The sequence below is a fragment of the Taudactylus pleione genome, unplaced genomic scaffold (genome assembly GCF_031769625.1).
Source record: "Taudactylus pleione unplaced genomic scaffold, aTauple2 ptg000061l, whole genome shotgun sequence".
NCBI classification, from domain to species: domain Eukaryota; kingdom Metazoa; phylum Chordata; class Amphibia; order Anura; family Myobatrachidae; genus Taudactylus; species Taudactylus pleione.
Window position 1 is genome coordinate 14,863,933 of NW_028284463.1, and position 21,533 is coordinate 14,885,465.

At 48.8% G+C, this 21,533-nt stretch overlaps 1 protein-coding gene and 1 non-coding gene across 2 annotated transcripts; both read left to right on the forward strand.

Annotated features, from left to right (window-relative positions):
* The first annotated feature begins 26 nt into the window (after nucleotides 1-26).
* RPS2 (ribosomal protein S2) lies at nucleotides 27-12,746 on the forward strand. The gene is made up of 8 exons (XM_088464784.1): nucleotides 27-130; nucleotides 1,960-2,100; nucleotides 2,637-2,726; nucleotides 10,468-10,575; nucleotides 10,670-10,843; nucleotides 11,809-11,968; nucleotides 12,434-12,525; nucleotides 12,622-12,746. Exons 2-8 carry the CDS (start codon nucleotides 1,963-1,965, stop codon nucleotides 12,703-12,705), a joined length of 846 nt encoding a protein of 281 aa, XP_088320910.1. The 5' UTR covers nucleotides 27-130; nucleotides 1,960-1,962; the 3' UTR covers nucleotides 12,706-12,746.
* Nucleotides 11,455-11,591, forward strand: LOC148535100 (small nucleolar RNA SNORA64/SNORA10 family). Its single transcript, XR_015876480.1, has one exon. It is a non-coding gene; the product is annotated as a small nucleolar RNA SNORA64/SNORA10 family (small nucleolar RNA).
* Nucleotides 12,747-21,533: the final 8,787 nt, after the last annotated feature.

Sequence of the window (21,533 nt, forward strand, 5' to 3'; positions counted from 1 at the left end):
CATGCCGCATACAGCACAGCCGCCGTCACACTATACACGTTCCCGGGCGCTCCTCTCGCGATAGCTGGCTGGGTATATAAGCGCCGCTCCTGCTCGCGCCCGGCCTCTGATCACCTCTGAGTGTGGACACGTAAGTGACGGCGGCTGGGGTGGGGGAAATCCACGGGCATCCGTGGCCGGGGGTCCTGTTGGTGGGTACTTGAGGGGCCCATCTCAGCGCATGGGGCCCCCGGCAGCTTCTCCTGTCAGTATCTATGTGAGGGGGTGACGCTAGATCCCCCGGTGCGATGTGCGGCCTATCTGGGGGTATATTGTCTGCCTGGCCGTCACCTCCATAGCGTAATGCTGCTGCACCCGGGGCCCCATATGTATAGAGCCCTGTCCCGTTCTCCTCTATAGCTATAGGGCAGGCCTGGCCAACCTGTGTCTCTCCAGCTGTTGTGAAACTACAAGTCCCAGCCACTGTTGCCAACTCTGAAATGAGAAACAAGTAACTCTTGAGTGAAAAACTAGCCCAGACCAATCCGATAAAGCCCAAAACATAAGCCCAACGTAAGATTGGGGTACGGGGGTGGGGGTAATTTAACAAAAACCACAAACATTATTTATTGTTCATTTTATTAAAATACATATAAATATTTGCCAAGAGCGGCTTTTCCCTGCTCTACGAATAGACTCCACTGTGTGAAGTAAAGCGCAGGGCACTCGGGGCCTGATTCAGCATAGTATGGAATTGCAAAGCCGGACAAGCAGCTCTAATTCTGTCCTTTCTAAAATGCAAATGCAGCAGAAGGTGCCTGAAATCTCCTTGCTGCATCTGCGATCCCAGGCTGCGACCAAGGTTGTAGTCTGGGATCACCATTGCAACCATTGATCGCGATGGTTGCACCTTTGGTCAGGCTGCGGTAGCTAAAGCTGGCCGTGTTCTGTCATCCTGCAAGGCCAGGAAGTCTGCGTCCATGGATGCAGATCCTAGACTTGCCACTCCTGGAAAACAGGGGCAACTGCCCCCGTTTCCAGGAACTCAGGCTGCCTCCGCCCCGCAAACTCCTCTGCCTGTCAATCAGGCAAAGGCATACAGGTGCCTGTGTGATATAGCAGGACCTGTTCTGCACATGCACAGAATGGGTCCTGCGCAGATTCCCAAACTAGTGAGCACTGGTGAGTCGGACCCTCTGTGCGTGGTAAAGTACAGGACAAGTCATTTAAACAAACATCACAACAAAATAACTGACATAGGGGAAAATGTAACTTCTATTCATCGTTTAAAGGAGTCATTCTAATTAACCAAATCTATATAACTACATATACAGAGAGATATACATACAGACAGCTAAACCTAAATGGATTGGTGAAGGAACTATATAACATTTGCTCACCTTAGTAGTGGGACCTGGCTGTCAAGCCCAAAAACAAGCTACCTAAAAAAAAATAAGCCCAAAAACAAGCAACCATCCAAAAAAAACAAGCAACTGGGGAAAAAAACCAGCCCAATTCCGCTTGTTATAAGCGGACTTGGCAACTATGGTCCCAGCATGCCCTGCAACAGTTTTAGCATTCCCTAATAGCAAAACTGTAGCAGGGCATGCTGGGACTTGTAGTTTCACAACAGCTGGAGAGCCACAGGTTGGCCAGGCCTGTTATAGGGACACTATTCCTGGTTTTACGTGCTGCTCCCTACGTAGCAGCTGGGTATGAAGTGTCATCCCTGTTATATGGAGGCTGGTCTGTCACTGGGACCCAGGGCTGTAATAAGGATGGGTGGGCTCTAGGTCTTGCCAGCTAGGTGGGTGCAATACTTATTTATAATGTGCCACAATGGTTTTACAGTGCTGTATGAGGGTAATACATGGGGTAATTGCATATTATAGATCAGTTTATAGTTATATCCCGCTAGGGGGTACTGTACCATATGATCTGATATTAAGGTCATTACCTAATTTTTTTTTTCTTTTCCAGCAAATGGCGGACGACGCCGGTGGTAATAGGGGAGGCTTTCGCGGGGGCTTCGGCAGTGGGGGCCGAGGTCGTGGACGTGGTAGAGGCAGGGGCCGCGGAAGAGGCCGTGGTGCCCGCGGAGGGAAGGCCGATGATAAAGAAGTGAGTATGTCAGTCTAGTGTCCTGGTAGCCCGCTCTGTTACATGAATACTTGTTGGCCGCTGTTATATAAACGACAGCCGTTATCAGCCCTGACCATGCATTGATGCTGTTGATGTGAAACGTAACATAGTGGGGTCTATGTACAAAACCTTGGATGGAGATAAAGTACCAGCCAATCGGCTCCTAACTGCCTTGTCACAGGCTGTTTGAAAAATGACGGGCTAGTTGTATGGGACTTTATCTCAGTTCATTTTTATCTCCATCCAAGGCTTAGTAAATAGACCACACTGTTGCTTAGCCTTTGACAGTATGTACTGCAGCCCGTACTATTGTAACTTACCCTATGCAGGTTGTTGTAATGTCCCTATTACATTAGCTGCCATATAATTAGTGATATGTCATTTAACCTGTAATAAGTAGAACATGCACATTTCCTCCCTATCCAATGGCTGCCTGTCCCCACTGACCTCTAGTATGAGCATGGCTTGTGTAATAAGCATTGCACCTCTAAAGTGGATGGTTTTGTGTTACACAGTGGGTTCCAGTCACCAAGCTCGGCCGCCTGGTTAAAGACATGAAGATCAAGTCTCTGGAAGAGATCTACCTCTTCTCCCTGCCCATCAAGGTGAGTCTTCTTCCCCTCCTACTGTTATTGTCAGAGCTGTATCTTGTGGTCCATGTAGGACAGATGCACTTAATCTGCAGTGTTGTATGCAGGCAGACTGTTTACCTAAGACTCCTGGACATAATGGGGACATGTAGCGTTCCAGCAAGGTGGTTTAGCGGGGCGTGGCGTACTGCCCTCCTTCTGGAAGGCAACAAGCGCCTTGCCCTCACAGCCTGCGGGTGCCGTCTTCACACGTGGGTTGCAGTGTCCCGCGGGTGGGGAAAAGTAGGGTGACCCGGTCAACGCCGGAGAATAGACTCCGGGCGCATGCGCCCAGCATCTATTCTCCCTGTTGGCAGCGCTTGGGGCTGACCGGCGTGTCCGTAAGTGCAGGGCACGCCCCAAGACTGACACAAAGGGGACGTGTCTTATGGACACGCCCCCTTTTTGGGCGAGGTCACAGAAGTCCCCTTTCTAACTCCGGCGCCCTGCCTGCCGCCGGAGCTAGAGTGAACACTAGACATGTAAGAACTCTTATGGGGCTGATTAATTTTCCGGCTTTGTGCGTGAATCAGCACGCTGCTGGGTATTACAGTATGTAATATTGCAGTTTCCCCTGCATACCCTTGTGACTTGTGATGCAAAATCTGCAGTTTTGCAGCAAGGTGCTGGGGAAACAGTTGGAGCCACCTGCAGCTCGCAGCCATTATTCACTTTAAATGGCTCCCATAAGATAAAAGGGTGTTTTCCATAGCACAGTGGTCTACATAGGCTTCAAATGTATTCCAAAATAAAGTGCCCTCTGTCCTCCTAGGGGCATATTTACCATTATTAATTTTTTACGATTTCTTACCGACTCCTCTCATGGCGATAAGAAATAATAAAATTGTGGAACTGACCAAAAATGACAGGACATGGGCTCAAGTACGAGCTTGTCCAGGTGAAGCGTTAGAAGTAGTGAGGGCTTACGCTACCACTTTCTACTTCAGGGTCCATAGGGGGTCCACAGGGTTGACCTTGGGGTATAGGTTGGGAACCAAATCCGGGCACCACGCAGTTAAAGCTTTTAGCTCCCAGGATGCACTGGGTCCACTCTCCCTATAACCCCACCCCCAAGCCAGAGGCACCTCAGTTTAAGTTGGTGCCCGGCCGGAGTCGGGTCACCGTTAGCGCAGGGGGAGCTGATTAGCAGCCCCTAAGCTTATTTTATTTTTTTAGGGACAAAGTTTTTTCATGGACTTTGGACTCTTCAGAGCGGCAGCGTCGGACTGTCCATAGGACGTCTAAGCTGCCGCTCCGTCACCCCGCTGGCGCTGAGACGCCAGTACAGATCTGGGGATCTCAGCGGGACCCCAGAGTCTGTACTAGCCGGACTCTGCGGGCGCCCAGGACTGCTGCCGGATCCACGGGGAGCAGGTAAGGTCGCGGATCACCGCTTGCGGTGATCCGCGCATTTCAAATGCAGTCCTGTGCCTCCGGTCTCAGGGGACAGACCGGAGGCGCCGGCAGTGGCGGCGGGCCCCCCATACCCCGTGTGTCCACTAGACCACCAGGGACTTAACGATCGGTGCAGGGAGCCGGCGTCCCGGGGGTTAATAGCCGGCCAGGGGAGGCAGCCTTCCCTGTTACAGCGGCTCCTCCCCTCAGCTCAGCGCGCCTTTCAGTATCCATAGTCTGGCGTCGCTGAGCTGCTTCCTCCGCGGGCCACGCTTCCTCTGAGGTCTCCAGCGGCCATTTTATCTCTGTGGTGCAGCAGAAATCTCTCAGGATGGCAGTGAGTCCAGTCCCCCTGCGTACCTCACCATCAGGTCAGTGTACACAGCGCTGTAGCCTTCCCAGACACTGAATCTGGGCAGTTGAATGCAGTGTAATAGTGCAGTATATTATATGACATGTTTATGTATATATGTATATATCTGCATTGTATGTGACTTATGCTAGTGCTGACTGTACTTTATTCTCTCACCTGTCAGTGTATATCTATCCCTTTTCTTTATCTGCCCTAATACAGCTGTACTTAGGGTGGTTCTGAGACCTCACATTTATATACTTGTTAATATTTGTGTGGTTTGTCACATACTGTTGCGTGCTGCACGTTGCCATATTTTAGATGGAACTGTGTGTTGCATACGCTGAAAATGGGTCCCTGCAGCTATTTTTGGCATCAGTCAGGACCAGTATAGTGCTGCTTAATATTTCCGCCAAGATGGGTCAGATATGTCTGACCAGGAGATAGAGCGTTATACTGCACCCATTTTTACTATCCTGCAAGTCATGTGCTGCAGGTGTTAGTGCGGAGGATTTGACTCATAAAGGGTTCTGTATGTGGCGTCATCTGGTGCCGGCCTCTTTCACGACCCCCTTGGGCGGTTTGTTTTCTCGGGATCCTCTCAATTGCGGATCGCCGGGCGGGCCCCATTGTTGTACCTCACTTGGGGTTACTTCACCATACTGCCCTTTTCATCTCAGGGTATCTCGCAGCTTCTTGCACTCTTCCCCTGTGACACAGACTACCGCTCCCTGCAGGGGTTTTTTGCAGTATATGAATTCCCCCTGGTGCCACAATAGTCTGTCATTCCCCTTGCAGGGATTACCACAACAGCCACCCTGGGTGGATGTCGTTTTCTACGAAACGCTAATTGGCGTGGTTGACGCCCTGTGGTTACTTCCCAGTTGGCTCTGCCGTGAACTGGGTACTGTTCGGGGCTCTTTCCCTCTTACACGGGGGGAAGCCTATTTCAGGTATTATTATCCCTGCTTTAGGGCTGGTAGCAGGTCCATTCTGGTTAGAGTGAATGTTGACCTGCACCTGTATCATACACCCTCAGTATTGCGTGCCTTCGGGTTACCTGTTGCTGACTAGCGGGTGGATCGCATAGCGGGACTCTGGCTGTTGCCAGATAGGAGGTGTTACAACAGTGTTTGGCCTCCTGTCCCAAATTCCCTGAGGGCATCACGAGCCCCTCCTGGGGGGGATGGGCGTGTTACTCGTCTGATTACAGACGTTACTACGCCTCCCATTCCTGCGTGGTCGGATTCTTCGGATCCGTAGGTGGTAACTCTGCCTGAAATCAGTATACTTGCTTTCGGGAGTTGTTACCCATCCTACCATGGCTATAGCATGGTTGGTTAATACTATTGCATATTGGGTTGATGCATTTGTAACGTTTTTTCCCCTCCAACACGTCGGGGGTTCAAATGTATTTGGTCGCTCATGTAATATATGCAGTTGTCATAGGTGGACATGCCTATATTGGATACCAGTCTCCTAACTTTCAGAGTTCCGGCTGCGACTGTATCCTCCGTAATACCCTATGGCTGCGCTCTGAGAATGCAGAGGTGCAGATACCATCTTTAGGGTTGATATTGTTTGGTCCTGACCTTGACAAGATTGTAGTAACATTGGCAGTATTACTAACGACAAGTTTACCGCTTTCAGCTATGCACACTACAAGGCCTCAGACTAAGTCTGTTAAGTCTTTTTTGTCCTCTCGGTCAGCCTAAAGGTCTGTTTCTTCGTAGACTGTCGGCATCTACAAGGGCCGACATATCCAGTACCGAGCAGGCCTGGACTGCCAGCCGATCCTGCTTCTGAACCTACGGATATCTCTTCAGTCTGACGGGACAGGCCTACAACTGGGAGATACCGATTTTCTCAGTTCGCCCGGTATTAGTGTCAAGTTGCCGCGGCTACGTGGGTAGGAGGGTACGCCCTCTTTACAAGGGCCTTACAGATCCAGAAAGCTATGCAGTTGTTGCGGTAAGCGGAGCTAATTGGGCCATCCCCACTATCTCAGTGAGGGACTGGTTGTTCTGTTTTCTTTCTGGTGCGGTGGCTGAATGGTCCTCTTTGGCCTGTTCTCTGTCTCAATTCCCTGAACCAGTTCCTAAAGCTACCTGGGCTCAGGAGGAAATCCCTATGCTCCATCATACGATGTTTGGAACCTGGGGACTTTAGGGTATCACTGGATATACAGGACGCGTGCCTACGGGTACTTACAGAGACCTTTCCTCAGCATGGGCTGAGGTTTGCTGTATCACAGCAACACTTACAATTTTTCGGGCTCTGCCTGTTGGGACTGTCCTCAGCCCCACAGGGGTTTACCAGCGTTTTGGATTTTCTGACAGTTCTTCTGTTCAGTATATCCCAATGCTCCTGTACCTGGACGGCCTCCTGCTCTTAGCGGGATCACCGGGGTACTTTACGGCCAGGTCAGGATGACTGTGGCTTCTTCAGGGTGCAGACGTTTAATCAACGGGGAAAAAGTCCTCCCTGCATCCCTCTCTGGGTATTCTTCATCTAGGATCCCTGCTGGATTCTCAGAATCTGAGAATTCTTCTGGCGTAAGACGGAATCTCCTCTCTTCCATTAGGAGTACATGGTTGTCTGCGCAGTCGACAGATGTCTTTACACTCTGGGATGCATGGTGGAATGGGCTCAGTTCCATTCCAGGCCTTTCCATAATTGGCTCATCTCCAGATGGAATGAGTTTTTTCTGTCGGATAACTGTTCAAACGATGATGCTCTCTCCGGAGGCAAGTCGGTCCCTGTCCGGGTGGCTATGGCCATCTCGTCCAGGGTTTTCTTTGCTAGGGACAGTGTCTGGACCGAATCCTTTTCAGTGCAGTTGGACGTCTGTCGATTCCACCCTGTCAATTAACTTACTCTGGCATAACTCTTGTTTCCCGGTGAACCTGAAAAGGTTCAGTCCGACAGGGTCAGGACAGTGGCTTCCTTTTTAGCAACACTGTTCGTTGGGTGGCAATGACAGGTATGTCACATATTCGGACATAGTCCGAGGGTCTCCTCCCGACCATCTCGGCAGCGTTCATTTCAGGAGCTCTCCATTGGGAAGCGGGAGTCCTCAGCCGTCACGACGTGCATCCCGGGGACTAGTCTCTTCCCCAAGAGAGGTTTCATCTCCTGGTGAGCAGGGGGGGCCCCCCTGAGGTGACCCTCATGGCCTTCTGACTTTATCACACTAGGGTGTTACAGTTCAGCTCTGGGGATTCTGAAGCAAACTTCAGCGACTCTTTGTCGGTGAAGTGGTCCTTCCACTTTGTGTACCTGTGTTCTCCGGTCTCCCTTCTTCCTCGAGGTCTTTGGAAGTGTTTTCAATCGAGACGGAGATGCTTTCCTGCTGGTGGCTCCTGATTGCCCCAGATGTCAGGGGTACTTGGATCTTCGGAGTCTCTACATCGATACTCCATCCCTGATGCTTCACTGCCCGGACCTGTTGTCTCAGGGTCCTTGGTTTTGCCTTGGACCTGGGTCGTTTGTCTTTGACTGCGTCCCTACAGTGGTCTTACGGCTTCCCTGGCTTTGTCATCGTTGGAATGATTAGAGCACATGGATCAGCTTTTGCTGGGACCTACCACAAACTGTGGCAGCCATAAATCTTATGGTATTGTACCTGTCGATACAATCCTCCGGTGTCCAGGATTTCCAGATATTCTGGCATTCCTTCCGGCTGGCTTGGGTTTCACACTTGGCCTGGTCTTCCTGACAGTGCGGATCTCTACACTGTCAGTATGGTTAAGATATGGAATTGCTTCACTCTGGTATCCAGTTCATCCTTTGGAGTGTTTTCTTGATTATGCCTCCATTTGTCCTCCCTAGGGACTCCTTGGGAGTAAGTAGTGGTTCTTCGTTACCTCCGGGGACAGTCAATGGAACCGCTGGTTGTGATAGCCATTACATGGTCTATTGCTTAGGCTCTCTCTTTCTCTCAGGGTGTTTATATCAACCAGGAGAGTGTCTGAATTGGGAGCGTTCTCATGTAGCTCCCTCTTCTGGAGGGCATCATGTGAGGGTGGGAGTTGCTCTCGCCCTGTGTTTCTTCTTAGTGGTTTTCAGGTTCCATATTATTCTGGAACTTATGGTACGGCCATTCTGTCCCCAGTCCTCTCGGCTGGTGTGGCCTCATTGACTGTGGTCTGGCCTCTTTGGATTTATGTGATCCGTTCAGGTTCCTTATGGAAATCGGACTCCTTATTGGTGGTCTGAGATTTCTGGTTTTCACAGGAAAGGATGGCCGGCCTATAACCAAATGTTGACTTGGATGGCCTCGTAGGTCTTCCTCAGGGGCCTACCCATGGGTAGGCCTTCCTGTTGTTGATGCTTGTTTTTTCTCGGGCCATGTGACCCTCGTGTGCGGCTCGCTGTGGCGCCTCGGCTGTTTTGCCTTACTAGGTGGCCACGTGGTCTTCTGTCCACACCTTTTTAAGGTTCTAGGCATTGGTTTCCTTTGCCTCTCAGGATGCTTCCTTTTTGGCGACGGATTCTCCTCTCAGCACAGGAGCGTCCCCACCCTTGGTTGAACTGCTTTGGGACATCCCCAAGGTCAACCCTGTGGACCCCCTATGGACCCTGAAGTAGAAAACAAGAGATATGGTAAGAACTTACCTTTATCTCTGTTTCTACGAAGTCCATAGGGTCCACAGGGCGCCCGCCCTGACGCACCTGGCTTCATATGGGCTGTGTGGCTGGTCACCGGTTTTCCGTCTCCCATTTCGGTGAGTATGGTTATTGAGTGTTCCAGTTTTCTCTCTCTTTTTCTCTCCTCCTCCGGCCTTTGGCTACTTACAAACTGAGGTGCCTCTGGCTTGGGGGTGGGGTTATAGGGAGAGTGGACCCAGTGCATCCTGGGAGCTAAAAGCTTTAACTGCGTGGTGCCCGGATTTGGTTCCCAACCTATACCCCAAGGTCAACCCTGTGGACCCTATGGACTTCGTAGAAACAGAGATAACAAAGGTAAGTTCTTACCATATCTCTTGTTTTTTCTTCTGGGTACAAGCCCCGGTCAGCCTAATGATCACGCTCGGCTGTCTGGCTGCACAATATGCTAGTGAGGGCTGATGAGGACTAATGTGAGCGAATACCTTCTACAGATGTGGGCCTAGCACCAGAAGACTATGTATTATAGAGCTTAGTAAATTAGTTAGTATCCCCCATAGAAACCTATAAGGGCTTTGATTTCCCCGTACATACATCGTAGGGATACTTATTCCTGATTTTGGGGGATTCCTACAGAAAAAATGTTTAATGCCCCATGTGCCAATCCCTGCTTCTGATATTGAAGTGTTAATCACCTATAGGGGGCAGAAAATGGCTGGTTGTTACCCTGGCTTCCTGTCTGTCATGATCTGCGTAATGTAACCTTTCTCAGTTTAAAGCTGGGTACACACTATGCGATTCATTGCTTGATGTATATATATAGTTCCAATGCGGATCAACTAGTGTGTGCCCAATCACACGCACTGCCCACGTGGTGTTTATCGCATTGTCCCATCTGCTCTGCTGCACAGCAGTTGCGATGAATGAAGTGATGCTGCTAAATGCAGTATGGAACTATACATCGTGCCGTCATACCCCGCAACGTGCAGTGTACGGTGCGCGTAATAATCGTGTCGGCTGGGTGTGCCATTGTGTAGTGTACCCAGCTTTAGTAATGCTGTAACCCAGTGACAGGCAACCTGATGCACTTCATGGACGGCCTACTGACCTTCATAAGGACTGCATGTTACGTTTTAATATCTGTAATTAGCTAAAATATTTAATCAAAGAAAGACACATTTAATTATGTATCAGCACAGGTTGCCTGTTGCCAATCACTGCTATAAACCATGCTTAAGCAAACTTGCTCACCAGTGTGCCTACAATAATGCTGGGACTTGTAGTTCAGAAAGGAAGCCAAAACTGGCTTTAAACCAAAGTGAATACTTTGTTTTGTATTTAATACTGGGCTCTTTATTGTAGGAGTCTGAGATCATCGACTTCTTCCTGGGCTCCTCTCTGAAGGACGAGGTGCTGAAGATTATGCCTGTACAGAAGCAGACCCGTGCCGGACAGCGAACCAGGTTCAAGGTCGGTTTGGCGCTACCAGCTTCAATTAGGTTCCTACAGAGGACGTAAAAAGGCAACGCAATAATGTCTCGCTTGTTTTTCTTTGTTCCTTTAGGCTTTTGTGGCCATTGGGGACTACAATGGACACGTAGGTCTTGGTGTGAAGTGCTCCAAAGAAGTAGCCACCGCTATCCGTGGGGCGATTATCTTGGCTAAGCTCTCAATCGTACCTGTTCGTAGAGGCTACTGGGGTAACAAAATCGGCAAGCCGCACACCGTGCCTTGCAAGGTAGGTTTCATGGAGTTTCTTTTTGTACAAAGGCACTTTGAGTAATTGGTTTGTTCCGTTAAAGGGGCTAATGCTGTGTACGTAAGCAAATATATATACATTACGTCTGACTTTATCCCCTGTGCAAGCTTGGGAATTATTTTCCTACCTTTTTTTGCTTGCAGTCTTTATAGGGCCTTCCTTGATCTAGTTATGCCCTGAGGGTCTCTTGGCTATAGTCAATGCCACTATACTATTGTACAGAGTATTATCACACACCCGGATTGACAGGAGAGCTTTGGTAGTAGATAAATCACTTATGGTTAAAATAAGTCAGCTATTGCAACAGTTAATATGGGTGATCACTGCACTGCCTTAACATGTTGGCAAACAGGGTATCCTCTGTAAGTGTATCTGATGCCATCTTTCCCTCTCCACTAACAGTCCCGTGTCCCTAATAGGATGCACTGTGGTAGGGTATAACTGGCATTACTAGCACAGTCCTCCAAACAAGGTTGTTCTAGAACTATATATATATATATATATATATATTTATATATATATATTTATATGGTGATTGAAGGAAATACAGTTCTAGTCTCTCTAATGGTAGAACATCCCAAATCTTGCACAGTCTCTCAGCTCTGATCATTACATGTGTAAAGTGGTGTAATTGTCGTTATAAGAGAGGCAGAGTAACGAGCTCCATATGCACGGCAGGCTGACCTATGCATATGGTCTTCCTGTTCCTGTCTGAGGCTCCACATACAGGCCGCAGCCTTGGATTCTGGAAGTGAGCTATTGCAAAAAGTTTTCCTTAGTGCACTTTGCTTCCTTGGCCTCGGAGTGGCGCTGTTCCTGTGCGGTCGGTGAGAAATTTACTGGGTGCTGCAAGCATGTGTATAGTCATAACTTGTATGCAGTACTGAGCGATATAAATGTACAATAGAACGCTCTAATTGGGGTGGTGTCCTCCTTTTATACAGGTAACTGGTCGTTGTGGTTCTGTACTGGTGCGTCTAATTCCAGCCCCCAGGGGTACTGGTATTGTGTCTGCTCCTGTCCCCAAGAAGTTGCTGATGATGGCTGGTATTGATGACTGCTACACGTCAGCCAGGGGCTGCACTGCTACCCTGGGTAACTTTGGTAAGTGGTCTCAATGTATAGCAGCAATCTAGGTATTGCCTGGCTGATAACTGTTGTGACTAGAGACAAATACATCAGCTTTCACTGGCTGAAGCATTCCATCTGTCCAGTGTTCTAGAAAGAGTGCAGTGGGATTGTCGACCAATTAATCTAGTGTTCAATAGTGGACAATTGCCTTAATGGAATAGAGAAGGGGTGTAAAGATGGCTCCCCCGTACATTGTCGCCAGTAAGGACCATTATGTTACATTACATCCCAATCTCCCTGCTCTGCTCAGCCACACGTGTGTCTATGGTGTGACTGTCGTTATAAGGGAGAAATAGCAACGGAGCTAAATATGCACGGCAGCTTGGTAGCACAGTGGCCATGCTGTTCCTGAATGAGGCTCTATAACAGGACGTTATAATAGGCTCGCAGCATGTGGGGTGTAGGCGGTAATATAACCAGCTTTTTGTTTCTCTGCAGCTAAAGCCACTTTTGATGCCATCTCCAAAACCTACAGCTATCTGACCCCTGACCTGTGGAAGGAAACCGTATTCACCAAGTCTCCATACCAGGTAAATCTGGGACGCTTCCTGTCCAGCCGAATACGTGGTCTCTGCTTTTTCACTATTTAGTCACGTGTTAATATTCCACCTCTCTTCTCTCCCCAGGAGTACACGGACCATCTAGCAAAGACTCACACCAGGGTGTCCGTGCAGAGGACCCAGGCTGCCGCTGTTCCTGCCACCTCCTAAGTGTTTTGTCATCAGGAAATTAAACGAAAAATTTAACTTTACTTGTTGTAAGGCTTTTATTTTCCTTTGCCCAAAGTGTTATGATGTAAAATTTACAAGGTAGTGGAAAATTAATTTTCTATAAGCTGTACAGGGAGATCTCGGAGTGTAGGTTGGATCTGGATCCTGGGCACCACGCCGTTAAAGCTTTTGCTCCCAGGATGCACTGGTCCATCCTCCCTATGCCCCGTGCCAGAGGCATCTCAGTGTTATAGTTGGTGCCTGGCTGGAATCGGGTCACTGTTTATGCAGGGGGGCTGTTTAGCAAAAACCCCAAAGCTGATTTTATTTTATTCTTTTGGTTGTTTTCTTCCATCAGAGTGCGCAGCAGCAGACTGTCCATCAGCCCTGACTCAGCAGACATTTATACTCCACAGTAATGTTTGTTTTTCCTGGCCACTAGGGGGCATAATAGAGCGGTCTTGGGTGCCCAGATGAGCCCGTCTATATAGCTGTTTTAGGTCAGGGCAGATCAGTGGTCATAGCAGCCCTGTAAGTATCCCCCCCTGTATTGTTCAGGTTCTTCTGGGCAGTCCTTGTTCAGTGTGGGATCTACACTTCCCGAATCAGAAAACTCCCATCTGTCTCGTGTGCCCCTGTACTGCTGAGACTGCTCTTGTGTGTTACGGTCTGCAAGTTTCAGTAATCAAGAAAATTATTTTTTACACTGTATATAGCATAGAAGTATTAAGGGAGTATTTATTTAATACCAGTTATTTATATAGCGCACATATTCCACAGCACTTTACAGAGAAAATTTGGCCATTCACATCAGTCCCTGCCCCTGTAGAGCTTACACTCTATATTCCCTATCCCCACACTATGGTTCATTTTGTTGGGAGCCAATTAACCTACCAGTATATTTTTGGAGGGTGGGAGGAAACCCATGCAAGAACAGGGAGAATATACAAACTCCACACAGGGGTGTAGTGGGAATCGAACCCACAACCTCAGTGTTGTAAGGCAGTAATGCTAACCATTAGTCTGCTGGGAATGCTAAAAAGTGGAGTTGCATTTGACACGCAAGATGAATAAAATGGCCTATTTGACAAGGGTTTGTACAGCAGTGTTTAAAAAAAAAAAAAAAAAAAACGGTGTGGGGGAAAACCTGGAAGCTGCTACTGCAGGAAAAAACCCCAGGAAAAACTAGTCCCATGACCGTTAGCATTGGGGCTCTTCATAAGCACCCCTGGCAAGTGGGGGTAACCTTAAAACCTGGGCTGTTACTGTGCCTTGAAGACTGCGTTTGGGAACCACTTCACTTGGATATCACTGAGGTATGAGACACAAGCTGCCAGTGAATGGATAGTGTGAGCCCGTAATACTGACATCTCCAGTGGTTTCAATAACATCCTGTCTCATTATGAGCACTGTGGTTGCACATTAATAGGAGACCTTAATTATGACTAAGCCAAATTCTCACCACTGCAAATCCATCCTAGAAAAGTACCTTAAGGGGCTCAGATCCTGTACAGCATAGTGTGAGCCTGTTGACATGACCTATTGTGAACAAGTTTGAAGTAGATGTGATGTTTTAGTTATACCCCTTTTCCACCTAAATTCCGGGTCTGACCCGGAGTTGGAACAAAGTTCCTATCCGGATCAGACCCGGAATTTTGCCGGCGCTGACTCTGGATATTCCCGAGTCAGCGCCGCTCACACCGCAGTCGGGTCTGCATAGACCCGGCTTTTGCGGAGTGAAAGTGGACGCTTGGAGATGACGTCATCTCCAAGCGCCACTGAAGCCGGAACCAATCGGCCGGCTAGCAGCGCACTCCAGGTCATCGTGACCCGGAGTGCGCTGTTCCCATAGCAGGGTTTCACGGGCTACGCCCATGTTAAACCCTGCTAGTTACCTGGGTTGGATTGCCGGGTCACTCGACCCGGCGATCCAACCCTCTGCCCTTTTACACCAGGGAGCTGCCCGGGTTAACCCTTCAAAAACCCGGGTTTTAGCTCCGGTGTAAAAGGGGTATTAGTCTGAATGGGAAACACTGCCCTTTTAACACATTTTGCTGTTGATGTGGTAGGAGGGCTTTCTATCCTGTCCTGTGGGGTTCCGTTCCTTTAGTTGCTGGGGATAGAGGGGAAGGAACATTTAAAGTGCCCACAACCCTGGATCCTCGTTCTACACCAGGGATGGGGAACCTCAGACCTGGAGGCCATATAAGGCCCCTGGAATAATTTGGTCTGGCCCTCTGAGCTTTTTTCTGCTAACCTTATCAGGCTAGCAGGGGGCCTAGAATGACACCCTGCAGCCAGAATCTATACAGCAGTGCCACCTGTAGTGGCCTTAGGACGCTTAAGCTGGCCACACACTAGACCAACTTGCATCCAACCAGCCACCTAGTTGATTGGTTGGAATGAAAATCTGGTAAGGTATGAAGGCAAATGACAATCAGCAATTTGCTCCCAAATGCCAGAAAATGGACAAAAACTGTTTCAACAAACTATTTAGATCAAACATTTAACAAACTTGTCTGATGACCATTTTCATTTGTTTTCTGGCATTTAGGAGAAAATTGCTGATCATCATTTACTACCATACATTACCAGATTTTCATTCCAACCAATCAACTAGTTGGATGAAAGTTGATCTAGTGTGTGGCCAGCTCAACACCGCTGCCCTTACAGCTCCCCGTAGCATCCTCAGGATGCTCCGGCATTGCTGTAATCACTGGCAATTGTGGCCCCGCCACTGTGATGTCACATGGAGGAGCTGCGAGCTGCACCAGGCCCACAAATAATGTTATATATACCAAAAGGGCCCCTGGCAGAAAAAAGGTTCCCCACCCCTGCTCTACACAAACAGATTCAGGAAAGGATTAAGTGTAAGCATAAGAATCCTCAATCTCTAGACCAGTGCTTCTCAACCCTCAAGTTATCCCAACAGGTCATGTTTTGGGGGATTTATGCCTCTGGAAACTGGTGGGATAATTGCCAGGAAAATAGATTGAACCACCTGTGTATGATTAAAGAAATCCACAAAACATGAACTGTTAGTGGTACTTGAGGACTGGAGTTGTGATTCCCCTGCTCCAGACCACTCACCATCGCAGCATATCTTCCAGATCCAAACCAGTGTCTGGTAATCCAGCTAGATCCAGAGAGATCTATCCAACCCTAATAAACAATAGGTCCAAGCGCTCTACCTCAGAAAGGTACCATACAGTACATCCCAAATTGATGGGAGAGAGAGATAAAAACTAGAAGATGCGTATTTGTTTAGCATTTTCCATATACTTATATAAAATAGTCATATTTGAGGAAAATATTTCCCTTCGATAATTTTGACTTAAGTGACTTGTGTAATCCAAATTAAAAAGTCACGTTTCAAATCCAATCCTGAATCATTCAATGTAGATGTATGCAGAAATCAAAAGGGGAAACACATCCATAGTGTAATACAGTATAGTTTTTATTTCCGGATAAAAACAACAAATGGCTGCGTACCATAGGAGTCCTTTTTTTGGAACAATTCAATACATATAGGGGAAATTTGTTAGCTCCCCCTACTGAGCTGTACCACCTCTCTCCTAGGATTAAGGTTTAGCTTCCACCAGATGCTGCACCAACGTGTTTCAACCAGCACTAGGTCTTTTTCAAGGTGTAGATGTGTGCTTGAGAAGGATCAGGTATTTATAAGAGCTTAAAATCCCCACCTACTTCCTGTTACATGTTATATAGATGGATATCAAATTCCCACTTACACAAATTTTGCAACACTACAGTTGATGTGATACATTCGCCCAAACGGCAGCGATCAGAAGTGCCCGTAGCCCGCTGTATATGCTAAAATACTACATACTGGAACGCACTGTGTCGCTTCCTGTTCCTGAAGACTGCTGTATTCCGTCGTATCAGGCAACATCGTCGTGTGCTCCAAGCTGTGGAACGCACAGCGTGTACGTCCGCCGGACGAGTCGGTGACGGGGCCAGGACGGTGATGTGCGTTCCAGCACTCACCTGTACATCGCATAAAGCTCCCCACTGAAAGTTGTGGATATCTTTGATTCCTTGTCAACATAGAGGCCCTATAAAATAGAACAATTTATCGGGAGTTAACTTATATAAATATGAAGTCCCGATAAATTGATCTTTCTTCTTCAGGGTCCATAGGCTCCACAGGGAGACCTTGGACTGTAGGTGGACTTAGTTAGAACTTTCAGCTCCCAGGATGCACTTGTCCACTCTTCTAATACCCTGAGCCTGTTTCATTGGTGCCCGGTTGGAGGGGGTTGCTCCGTCACCCCTCCAGCGCCGCAATGCTAGTTCAGGCTGGGATTTCGGTGGGCATGCCGGGGTCTCTGCTAGCCGGCCGTGTGGACGGACCCAGACTGCAAGCCGAACGCTAGGGGACAGGTAAGGCGGGTTATCGCTTGCGGTGCCCCGTGCTTTAGCAGTCATACCTCTGGTCTCAGGGGACAGGCCGGAGGTGCTAAGTGTGGACACAGGCTCCAGCGTCACCGTAATCCACTACAACATCAGGGTACATATGGTGCGGGAACCACCGTCCCGGTGGTTAAACAATCGGCTAAGGGAGGTGAGCTTCCCCGTTAAAAGTGGCCCTTCCCCTCAGCTCAGAGGTCTCGTTTCTCTGAGCTGTTCTCCAACCATGCCCCCTCTGAGGTCTCCGCTGGCCATTTAGTGTCATTTGCACAGTCGCAGCTCTTGGGGTAATGCGAGGTCCAGTCCCCCTGCATACCTCTCCCTGGAGTCAGCGTATGTATCGCTATAGCCTACCAGACAGTCTTGTGTAGTCGATTGTAGTGCCAATTTGCAGTTATATTTCTGCATTGTGTGTGACTTATGCTAGCGCTGCCTGTCTGTGTCTATTTTCTACTGTCAGCATATATCAATACCTTTTCTCTCACTCTGCCCTAATACAGGTGTAGTTAGGGTGGTTCCTATATCTCACATCTATAGAACTACACATATATTTGTGAGGTTTGTCACATACAGTTGTGCATTGCACTGTGCCATATTTAGGCTGTAGCCTCTTGCAGCTTACCCAAGCATCAGGCAGGACAAGTATATTGCTCATCTACTGGTATCCTACATACTCATGGTTGCATTATACCCAGTGCCATAGTGTGGGTAACGAGCACACTTCTGCAATCTTGTAGACTATATGCTGCAGGTTTAAGCGAGGATGATTTGGTTCAGGATGGGTTATGTGTGAGGTGTTATAATCCACCAGGCACCTGTACAGGAGCCACCTTGGGCTGCCTTTACCCAGGTCCTGGCCTCCATCTCGGGCCGCTTAGTGGTTCTGGCTGTATTTTTCACCTATGGGGTTACCACAGCAGACACCCCAAAAGGGATTACCACAACAGATTCCAGCTATGCAGACTCCTTCTGTGCCTCCACCATGGGTGGACATTTTCTCTAATTCAGTGCAGAGCCTGGGGGCTTCCTCTACTGCTCTTCAGACCATGTTTCAGGGTGAGAAACCCCTAAAGCCTGCTAAGCGTCCTGTGTTGTCATCACAATTCGCATAGCTCTCAGAGTCTGAGATTTCATCTGACGACGGAGAGGTTGCTGATGTCTCTAACCCCGACTCCCCTCTGCAGGAGGTGGAGACTCGGTCTAAAATTGATATTACTGCTTTGGTGAGAGCTGTCAGATCCGTCATAGTAATAGAGGATGACGAGCCAGTCCCTCAATCCAAGCACCCTCCGTTCAAACGAATAAGGGTGACTTCCGTAGAATTCCCTTGGTCGGATCAGCTAGTTGAACACATGGCTGCAGCCTGGTAAGAGGTATCAACCTCAAAAGGCGTTTGGCCTCATGTTACCCATTTCCTGAGGCTCACTGTAAAAAATTGGAAACACCCTCTGTGGTGGATTCTCATGTTACACATTTAATAAGAAGTGCTACATTTCCTATGTCTTCCATTTCTTCCTTAAAGGATCCTACAGATAGGAAAGTGGAAACTTGCCTGAAATCTATATACTCTCTTTCAGGGGCTGTTATCCGCCCGTCCATGGCTATCTCCTGGGTAGCTAAAGCTATAGGGAGCTGGACCGATGCACTTGAGGATTCCTTTCCCTCAGAAGTTCCTGGGGATCAGGTGTCATTGGTTGGTCACATTCGAGATGCGACTGCATATATTGGAGAGGCTACATTAAATGCCAGTCTACTGAGCTCCAGCGTTTCGGCTGTACCCTGTGGCTGCGCTCTTGGTGGGCGGATGCTGATTCTAAGAAAGGCCTGAAATGCTTACCCTACAATGGGGAGATCTTATTTGGCCCAGACCTGGACAAGATTGTTGACACGTTGGCAGCATCGAAATCGGCATTCCTGCCTTCAGCATCTGCTTCTTCAAAGCCTCAAACCTCCTTCTTTAGGTCCTTTCATCCCCAAGGAAAGCCCAAAGAACAGTCCTTTCCTAGACAGCTTCCAAGAAGGCTGCCAAACCCAAGAAACAGGCATGGAGCACAAGACTGCCTGCTGCTGTTAAATCAGAGGTTAAACCCTCAGCCCCACTGGACGGGCCTCCCTCTGAGGGATCCTAGAGTGGGAGGCAGACTTCTTCAGTTCTCCCAGTGCTGGTGTCAAACCACCACGGATGCTTGGGTAAGAGAAGTGGTCTCTCCCGGGTATGTCCACATTTCTCCGACGGCCTCCCCACCAGTTTTTCTACACAAGTCCTCCTTCAGACCCAAACAAGGCCTTACAGATCCAGAAAGCCATACAGTCCTTGCTCCAGGCAGCAGTAATTGTGCCAGTCCCACTTTCTCAGCAAGGGACTGATTATTATTCTACTCTCTTTCTGGTTCAAAATCCAAACGGGTCTCATCAGCCTAGCCTCAACCTCAAATCCCTGAACAAATTCCTCGCGGTGCCAAGGTTCAGGATAGAAACCCTACGCTCCATCATCCTGGCTCTGGAACCTGTCGGTATCGCTGGATATTTAGGCTGCATACCTACATGTACCTATAACACCCTCTCACCAGCGTGATCTCCGGCTTGCTATACTACAGCAACACTTCTAATTTTGGGCTCTACCCTTTGGTCTATCCACAGCTCCACGGGTATTTACCAAAGTTATGGCCATCATGGTGGCCCATCTACGGAGTCAGGGTGTCCGGCTGCTACCATATCTGGACGACCTCCTGCTATTGGCGGGGTCTCCACAAGTGCTCCACCGCCATCTGCAACAATTGCTTTTCTACAAGCACATGGGTGGTTAATCAATTGGAAAAAGTCCTCCCTGAATCCCTCACAGAGGATGATGCATTTGGGGGCCCTGCTGGATTCTCAACAGAGAATCTTTCTGACTTCAGACAAGATCTTCACATTAAGACTACGAGTACGCAGATGCCTCCACAGTCGCCAGGTGTCAATCCACTCAGTGATGCAGGTTCTGGGATCCATGGTGTCCACCTTCGACATGGTGGAATACGCTCAGTTTCATTCCAGGCCTCTGCAATGGCTGATCCTCTCCATGTGGAACGGATTACCCCATCGGATCAAAGTTCAGACAATGGTGCTCTCTCCGGAGTTGCGTCTGTCTGTCTTGGTAGCTACTGCTATCTCATCTAACCAAGGGTCGCCCCTTTTCTATCCCGGACAGGATAATCCTAACAACGGATATCAGTCTCCGGGGCTGCGGCGCAGTGACCGGTCTGCACAACTTTCAGGGCTGTTGGACAGCGGTCGAAGCAACTCTACCAATCAACATATTGGAACTTCGGGCTGTTTACAGGGCCTTCAAACTGCCCAAACACATACTTTAAGGGAAACCCGTGCAAGTTCAGTCCGACAACGCCACAACAGTGGCTTACATCAACCATCAAGAAGGCACTCGAAGTCGGGCAGCAATGACAGAAGTGTCACGCATTCTTACATGGGCAGTGTGTCATCTCCTGGCCATTTCTGCAGTGTTCATACCGGGAGTTATCAATTGGGAAGCAGACTTCCTCAGCCGTCACGACGTGCATCCCATCTCTTCACCAAGAGGTGTTTCAACTCCTAGTGGACAAATGGGGGTCTCGAAGAGGTGGACCTCATCACAAATCATAAATTGCCAATCTACGGGTCCAGAACAAGAGATGCCGAGGCAACCTTGGTGGACACTGTCAGTGAAGTGGGCCTTCCAGTTTGCGCACCTGTTTCCTCCAGTCTCCCTTCTTCCTCGAGTTTTTGGAAGCTCAAACAAGACTGAGGCACTGTCCTGCTGGTGGCTCCAGCTTGGCCCAGACGTCATTGGTACTCAGATCTTCAGAGTCTCTCCATCAACACTCCGTTCCTGTTGCATCAACATCCGGACCTATTGTCTCAGGGTCCTTGCCTTTACCCGGACCTGGATCATCTGTCTTTGAAGGCGTGGCTCGAGACATCCCTCCTAAGGTCCAAATAATTCTCTAGCCCTGTCATCAACACAATGCTTAGAGCACATAAGCCAACTTCTGCTAGGATCTACCACAGAGTGTGGCATACATATTTCCAATGGTGTCGTCCCAGAAATTACAACCCCCAGGTGTTTAAGATTTCCAGAGTCCTGGCCTTCCTTCAAGCTGGATTGGACCTTGGACTCTGCCTGGTCTCACTGAAAGTGCATGTCCCTGCTCTGTCAGGATGGTTCCAGCGTAGAATTGCTCCGCTACCGGATATCCGCACCTTCCTCCAGGGTGTCCTCCAGATTCAACCTCCCTTTGTCCCCCCAGTGGCTCCTTGGGATTTGGCAGTTCTTCAAGCCTTCCATGGTCCTCCATTTGAACCCCTAGATTCGGTGGAACTCAAGTGGTTGGAACTCAAGTGGTTAACAGCTAAGACTCATTTAC

Coding starts and splice junctions, on each gene's coding strand:
- RPS2 (XM_088464784.1), top strand. CDS start 1,963: ATGGCGGACGACGCCGGTGGTAATAGGGGAGGCTTTCGCGGGGGCTTC. Junction 10,844..11,808: donor CGCACACCGTGCCTTGCAAG/GTAGGTTTCATG, acceptor CCTTTTATACAG/GTAACTGGTCGTTGTGGTTC. Junction 12,526..12,621: donor TCACCAAGTCTCCATACCAG/GTAAATCTGGGA, acceptor TTCTCTCCCCAG/GAGTACACGGACCATCTAGC.